Source organism: Triticum dicoccoides, unplaced genomic scaffold (assembly GCF_002162155.2).
Source record: "Triticum dicoccoides isolate Atlit2015 ecotype Zavitan unplaced genomic scaffold, WEW_v2.0 scaffold43390, whole genome shotgun sequence".
NCBI classification, from domain to species: domain Eukaryota; kingdom Viridiplantae; phylum Streptophyta; class Magnoliopsida; order Poales; family Poaceae; genus Triticum; species Triticum dicoccoides.
In genome coordinates, this window is record NW_021272093.1 from 7,907 (window position 1) to 16,439 (window position 8,533).

At 44.1% G+C, this 8,533-nt stretch overlaps 1 protein-coding gene across 1 annotated transcript; it reads left to right on the forward strand.

The window, feature by feature from the left end:
• Nucleotides 1–2: 2 nt before the first annotated feature.
• LOC119346584 (tyrosine N-monooxygenase-like) lies at nt 3–1,609 on the forward strand (the record flags this gene model as incomplete). Its single annotated transcript, XM_037615876.1, has 2 exons — nt 3–725; nt 913–1,609. Coding segments are annotated over 2 exons (1,365 nt in total), but the record flags the coding sequence as incomplete, so codon positions are not given.
• Nucleotides 1,610–8,533: the final 6,924 nt, after the last annotated feature.

The window sequence follows — 8,533 nt, forward strand, 5'->3', positions numbered from 1 at the left end:
ACATCGCCTGCATCCGCCTCGGTAGCGTCCTCGTGGTCCCGATCACCTGCCCGAAGATCGCCCGTGAGGTACTCAAGAAGCAGGATGCCAACTTCGCCTCCCGCCCGCTCACCTTCGCCTCGTCGACCTTTAGCGGCGGGTACAAGAACGCCGTGCTGTCCCCCATGGGCGACCAGTGGAGGAAGATGCGTCGCGTGCTCACCTCGGAAATCATCTGCCCCTCCCGGCACCAGTGGCTCCACGACCAGCGTGCCCAAGAGGCCGACAACCTCACAAGCTACGTCTGCATGCTCGCCACCGCGCCGTCCTCGGCCGTCAATGTGAGGCATGTGGCGAGGCATTACTGTGGTAATGTCATCCGGCGGCTCGTATTTGGCAGGCGCTACTTCGGCGAGCCTCGTCAGGATGGCGGCCCGGGTGCAATGGAGGTGGAGCACATGGACGCTGTGTTCACGTCGCTAGGGCTCCTCTACACGTTCTGTGTCTCCGACTACCTACCGTGGCTGCACGGCCTCGGCCTCGACCTCGACGGACACATGAAGATTGTGATGGAGGCCAATGCGACGGTCAACCGGCTGCACGACACGGTCATTGACGAGAGGTGGCGGCAATGGAAGTCCGGCCAGATGGAGGAGCTCGAGGATTTCCTCGATGTACTCATCACGCTCAAGGACGCAGAGGAGAACCCTCTTCTCACCATCGAGGAGGTGAAAGCACAGTCGCAGGTACGTACGTAAACACATAACGCATGCATGCATGCAACACCGAGGGCACGCCACCAGAAAAACATCCAGGGGCCAAAAAGCAAAATAAAGAAAAACCGATGTCAACATCAAACGTGTCTATGAAGGTCCAAGATGCAAAAAAAGTATACATATTTTCATTAATCTGTTGCATGGGATGCTAGTGCAGGACATAATATTTGCCGCCGTGGACAACCCATCCAACACGGTGGAGTGGGCGCTCGCAGAGATGACAAACATGCCCGAGGTGATGCGGAAGGCGGTGGAGGAAATCGACCGGGTGGTGGGCCGAGAGCGGTTGGTGCAGGAGTCGGACATCCGACGCCTCACCTACGTCAAGGCATGCATTCGTGAGGCATTCCGGCTGCACCCCGTCGCACCCTTCAACGTGCCACACGTCGCGCTCGCTGACAGCAACATCGCCGGCTACCGTGTCCCCAAGGGCAGCCATGTCTTACTCAGTCGTAGGGGACTTGGCCGGAACCCGACTATCTGGGATGAGCCGCTACACTTCAAGCCAGAGCGTCATATTAATACCGCAGCCCACAACGACGTCACCCTCACGGAGAATGAGTTGCGGTTCATCTCCTTCAGCACCAGCCGCCGTGGGTGTGTGGCGGCGTGGCTTGGCACAACCATGTGTGTAATGCTCTTCGGACGGCTACTGCAGGGATTCACATGGACCAAGCCAGCGGGTGTAGCATCTATCGATCTCAGTGAGCCGGAGCACGATTTATTCCTAGCCAAACCGCTTGTGCTGCACGCCGAACCACGCCTGATGGGACATGTCTACCCCGGTGGCCGATGTTGAACAAATTAATATGTTGCTGCCAATAACGAGCTACATGAACGTGGCTGTACCCTTACACAATTGTTAACGATGACGAAGTGTCATGGATGTAGGTTTCACATCGTGGATTGCAGGCCCAGGTTATTCGTCGCTCTATACAAAGTTGTGCTTATGATGACCATCTTGATACTATTACCTACAACAAATTTGAATTCCTATCACTATCTTTCTGGTCAAATGAGTGAAATCTCCATAAATCATACAAAATTTGAATCTTTACTCTCATAAAAAAGAGAGAAATAATACATTTTTAATCATTACAACTATTAGAAGACTCCTTAAATTTTACAAAATGGGGAAGGAATTTTTTTGAATGTTAAAACAAATAAAACACAATTCACACACATCGTGGCCATTCAAAGAAGAACTTACTTGATCAGCTCAACCCAATACCATGTCTCATCACCTAGAGAGTGGCAAGGAACACACCTTGATCCCCGATGCCAATGTGAATATGTTATGTGCCAACACATCATAAAAGCATTATTGCTTGCCCCATGCTACATGTTTGTGCAGTACACCATACAATGGCAGTAATTGTCCTTGTATGTTTGATCCTGGCTCATGCAGATGGCGATGAACTTAATAAAAGAACGCACATACTTGAATTTGGGTCTCTACCTCACAAGTGGAACAATTTTCACGTGGGCTCATTAAATCTTAGAAAATGACCGCCTGGCCACATGCACACCTTGGGAGACACCGAGGATAACAAAGTGTTGTCGGAAGAAGTCACATCATCGAGTGCAGGCCAAGGTTATTCGTCGCTCAGTGCACAATTATGCTTATGATGACCATCTTAATACTTGAATTCCTATCACAATCAAACAGGTTCAACAATTGCGATATCCATAAATAAAACAGAATGACAATCATTTCCCTCAGAAAAAAGAGAGAAGTAATATCTTTTAATCATTGCAACTATTAGATGGCTCCTTAAATTTTACAAAATGTGGAAGCAATTGTTTGAACATTAAAACAGATAGAGCACAATCCTCACACATTGTACCCATTCAAAGAAGCATGGTTGAGCACCTCAGGCCAAGATCATTTCTTATCGCTTAGAGAGTGGGAGGGTACCCCCTTCATCTCCTATGCCAATGTGAAATCAGATTTTTGCCAACAGATCAGGAGAGCATTATTGCTTGACCCTGTGCCACATGTTTGTGCAGTACACCGGACAATAGCAGTAATTTTCCATGTACATTTGATCTTGGCTCCTCCAGATGAATATGACCTTATTAAGACATCATACGTACTTGAATTCGTGTATTTGCCTCAATAGTACAACGAGTTTCACGTGGGCTCATTAAATATTACAAAACGACCGCCTAGCCACATGCACACCTTCGGGGTCACCGACGATGACGAAGTGTCATGGGAGGAAGTTTCACATCATGGAGTGCAAGCCAAGGTTATTGGGCGCTCTATACAAAGTTGTGCATATGATGACCATCTTAATACTATCACCTAGAACAAATTAGAATTCCTATCACTATCTTACTGCTCCAACGAGTATTTTCTTTTTAATTGCGAAAGGTTTTTTTTTAAGAATGGAGTATATCGTCTTATACAAAAGCTAATATATATAGTATGAATTATGGAATATCTCATAAAATGATGTATCTATGCTGGCGGCCGGACACCGGCGAGGACGGAGTAAATTGACGGCAAGTGTTGCGTACCAATTTGAGCGACATATAAGACTTTTTTTAGTATGTTTAAAATATATACATGAAGTAGTACGTAGTATATGCTACACAAAATTAGTACGTAGTCCTAGAAAATGAAGCATGGATGGAGTGTACCGCAGTGATGGTTACAAGTAGGTCGCTGTTAAATTCAGGAACTCCCAAGTCTGTGATTTATGCTCAAATGCTGCCTAAGGTGGATAAGAAGACCCGAAAACTACATCGTTATTTGCTAGGAAACCACCGTAGATTTCTATGAAGAACAAAAGAATGTTATGCATACTAGCATGAAGAAAGGATTATATTTGTGTACAGAAAAGGACTGCAGCCAAAAATGAAGTTGAAAACGTAGTTCCCATTCATTTGTCCAAACTATGGTATAGGAGAAGCAATACACTCTTAGTTCATATAGTATGTAGTATATCCCTGAGAAATTATATTAAGTACTTGCTACCAAAGAGGTATGGAGTACGTATACAAGAGTAGTATATAGTATATAGACAAGAAGTAGTATGGAGTATATACATACGGGTAGTATGAAGTATGTATTGCTGGGTTGTTGGTTTTTGGGTAGCCAAACAGTCATGTCGCCTGAGGTGGTGTTGAGTATGTAGAAGAAAATTGTATTGAATATTAACAACACAGAGTATGTAAGTATTGAAAATCCGCGACGACTACGCTCACTGTAATCTTGCTCATTCAATTGTGTCGGGATTCCATCTGCTATATTAGCTTTGTACATGTTGGGTGATTTTTGCTGTGTATATATAGCTCTCCAGCAATGTCGGTATTAAATGATGTATAGTGTCGTTCCTGTTCTGACTTCTGACATAGGGTGCATGCATCGTACTCGACTGCTATGCCCAACAACCACAACTTCAATTGAATGCATCACGCTCCTCAACCTCCCACCTACTCCTCTTCTCCACAGACGGTGGTTGAACAATCAAGAGTTCAAGCTCCCTGCAGTGAATTGAATTCATGATTTTTCGTGGAAAAGACTCTACCATTTTCATTTTCATGATTCATTGCAGCGTCTCCATGTGCTCCTCGTCCGCCTCCATGTATGTATGGACTATATACACAAGAATATTATGGAATACGAAAACACGCTGATATTTAGAAATGTCCATAGCTAACCTGATGCAGTCCCCCATCTCAGATTTTTAAGCTCATCTCGAGGAACGAGGCAACAAATATAGTACTATTATGTAAGCGTTTTTATCTATTCGTGTAAGCGTATGGTAACAGCCTGACAACGAAATAAATGATGTCTCATTCTCACGTCTCAGAATTGAAGCATGCGACCACGTTCACCGGATCATGACCGATAAATTGCAACATCCATTAAATATCTATTCATGTGCATGCACTCATGAGCCGCAGCAGCTACAAGTGCAACCGTTGCAAACGATGGTGCCTCCGCGGTTGATGCCTGCCACTCATGGACGCCGGAGAAACCATTAGTCAACAAGAAACTCCAATGACAAAGGACAAAAAATTAAAAGAACACTGATTGATGACATTGGTGTATATGCATGCATCCACGCATACCTAACTCCATCCCCAGATGTTGTAGTCTGAAGGATCTGGATCATCAGAGAAGCCAATTAGCGAAAAACAACTATGGTGAAGGCTAGAGAAACCCGATTACTTGAACACCGACACCCGTTATAAGTGGCAGCCAGTGGACTTAAACACCGCCAACCCTTAATCAGCGGCAGCCAGGGGAGCAACGATGGGGTTAACTACACCCGGTAGTAGGTGTGTGTGAGTGTGCGTGTGCGTGTGTGTGTCGTGGAATAAACATGCTATATCTACAAAACATAGAGCGAACACCTTTCAGTTTCACCCCAAGTCAATGCAGATTTGATACCTTTGGGAAGACATGCCACATACTCTGGCGACACGTTTTGAATTTTGGTTTCACTATTACCTTTCTTCTCAATTAAATTGAGAGCCCGTCCGATGCAAAAATTTACTCAAGAACCCCCCTTCTCCATGAGTTTTCTATGAAAACAGAACTCATCTACCCCAGCCCATATTCCTCTTCTCTGGTTGACTCAAATCCACTAACCGGCTGCAGGCGCCACTGCTACGTTCGTTTCCAATACAATAAGAAACCAGAGTTTAGTCTCTCCTCCCCCTTTATGTCTTAATCCTGACATACAGTCTCAGAACATTAGTTCCGTTTATTTCCGTATATAGATGTAAATCTAAATCTCCATTGGTCCCATTCATCGCATCTCTCGGTTTGTTTAAAGGTCATCCAGTCTTCTCGAACACGGGCTTGCGGTATCATGTCTTTCTCCACTAAACATGGGTTTGCAGAAGCTTGCAACACCTCGTGATCCTACCACTGTCCACTTATATAAGTAGGGGTAGGGAGCACTCGGAACGCATAGATTGATATTGTTGAAACCTAGGCAACACGAAAAGAAAATCCAAGAAGATAGTAAAAAAGCAATTCAAGTCGCCCCAAATAGCAGTAGGGTCATTTCGGTGTGTCTCCAAAGGCTCAAAACCCCATGTTAACAGCCCATTATATTATTGGTGGTATGTGTACACCAGCAATGCAGTTCTACCCCGTAAAAGTAAAGTAAAATTACTCAACTTATTATTGTTCTATTCTACATGAGTTCTATGAGTCCGTCCCAACATCCCGATAGGTAAAGATGTGGTGCGCTCACGCAGGCATCACTCGGGCAACATGTCCAACAAAAGAAGACCAAAGCACTTTTTTTAAGATGGAGATATTTCCAAGACAAGCTACAGGCAAATCAAGGAGTCGAGAAGAACGGAGGATGGCAAAGACACCCGGGTATAGTCACGAAGGACAAAGTAAACCCTATGCGTATGTGGTGGATGCAGGAGAAATCATTAGTTAGCAAGAAACTCCAATGGCAGAGGACAAAAAAATCAAAGAACATTGATTGATGACGTTGGTGTATATGCATGCATCCATGCATATGTTTTTTAGTTGCATCCACGAATACGTTGAGAGAGAGAGGGAGGGAAGGGTTGGGGGGAGAGAGAGTACTTTAATCTCCCGAAGGCGAGCTCCAGTGAAATGTGTGGACGGACTGATGACATATTATTTTTCAGCAAAACTTCCAATCTATTGCTCATCAATCATGATAGTATAATGAATATCAGAAATAATAAAAACTATCATTGACCACTAATCAATGACTAAAAATACTGAAGCAAGCCGAAGACGTGCCGCCGGCATCGTCGCTTCCACAATGAAGCCGGTTAAAACTTGTTGTAGTAGAAAGTTGGGAAGTTGTCGTGCTAAGGCCCTCTAGAAAAGTGCACCAGAACAATAATTGTTGCCATTGAAGAGAAGTTCACATCAGAAGGATCTAACCCGTACTCACACGAATACACGTGGAAAAAAACCGGATCCACATGGATCCATCGAAGACAAACACTGATAATATCCGGCGGAGACAAACCTCCACACGCCCTCCGATGGCATATTTATTCGGACACTGCTTTCTTTCCAATATTTACTTGGACCATTCTGTTTACTAGCTTCCACATTAGTCGTACTTGCTTTAGCATCATGTCCACAAGCACAGTGAGAGGTTGAAACAATTAGATTGTGTAATTTTAGAATAGATTTGCTTCTCTTCCCACTTCATGTCTGCATGGATCAATCTGAAATTTTCTAATTAGTTTCTATGACTGTAGTTTCCACTATGGTACCTTTTATACTCCCTCTCTTACTAAATGTATGTTTTTTAGCGATTCCACTACAAACTACATAAGGATGTATATAGACATATTTTAGAGTGTAGATTCACTTATTTTGCTCTGTATGTAGTCCATAGTGGAATCTTTAAAAGACTTATATTTAGAAACGAATGGAGTAGTTCTTAATTAACGCATAAATTAATGAAATGTTGGGAGATTTTCCAGTAACTAACTAAGACAATCGGAATAGAGAGGAGAGTTTATCAAAAAACAAAAAAATAGAATTAGAGGAGAGTAAACTAACCTTCATTCCTTACCGAGCGTCCGAGGCTGTGGGCTGTGGATCACTGCCGCGCCACACCCCCATTTGCTGGTGCCGACCGATTCGAAATTTGGAATCAGGTTTAATTGTGGCGCATGAAGCAGCAGCAAGCCAAAACCTAAATTATTGGTGTGCGTGCCACTGCTGATTTTCAAGTTGCTCATGATGGGATTTGTGTAATTGTTATTGCTTGATTTAGCCTGCTAAATCTCCCATAAGTGGGATTTATTTTGCGTTAGAGACCTATGATTCGTTCCCCCTTGGATTCGTCCTTGCGTTACCGACCACGTGCACCACAGGGACGTCCGAGGTGCGAAGCTGCTGCAGTACTACTACTGTAGAAAGCGAAGGCACGTGATCTGTTTGGAAAAAAAAAGGAACTAGCACATGGTGCTGGAAGTTTTTGGGACACATGCTGGGTATACCATTGAGGCTACCAAGAATCAAATTTCTTTGGATGTGTTGCTAATTGAACACGAGGTTTTACATGCTATGTATGGATGATTTACGCTATTTTCTATCTGAACTTTGATGAAGCCCGCCGTGTTTGCGCTAATTTTGTCCGGTTAGTTGAAACCCGGCTTGAAATGTATGCTGCCCCGCCTCTGGCATCCGTGTCCGTGGACTGATCTCCCCGTCCGTTGACGGATGCCGGAGCGACGACTACAATCACTGAAGCGAGCTGAAGATGCGCCACCGTCATCGCTCCTTTCTCACCAGAGCCAGCCAGAATGTATTATAGTAGACAATCGGGAAGTTATCGTGCTAAGGCCATATAGGACCAGTGCACGAACAACAACCGCTGCAGTTGAAGCGAAGTTTACATTGGAAGGATCGAACTTGTACACACACGAACACATACCGGATCCACATGGGTCCACCGAAGACAAACACTGACCAAATCCCGCGAGATTCGCTAGAGACAAACCTCCACACGCCCTTTTGATGGTATATTTGTTAGGTTAATGTTTTCTTTCCAATATTTATTTGGACCATACCGATTACCAACTTCCACATTAGTCGTATTTGCATTAGCATCATGTCTAAAAACAAATTAAGAGCTTGAATCAATTAGATTGTATAATTTTGGAATAGACTGGGTTCTCTTCCTCTTCATGTCTTCATGGACAATTCTCAGATTTTCTAATTAGTTTCAATGATTGTAGTTTCCATTATGGCACCTTTTATACTTTTAATGCATAAATTTGTCAAATGTCGGGAGATTTTC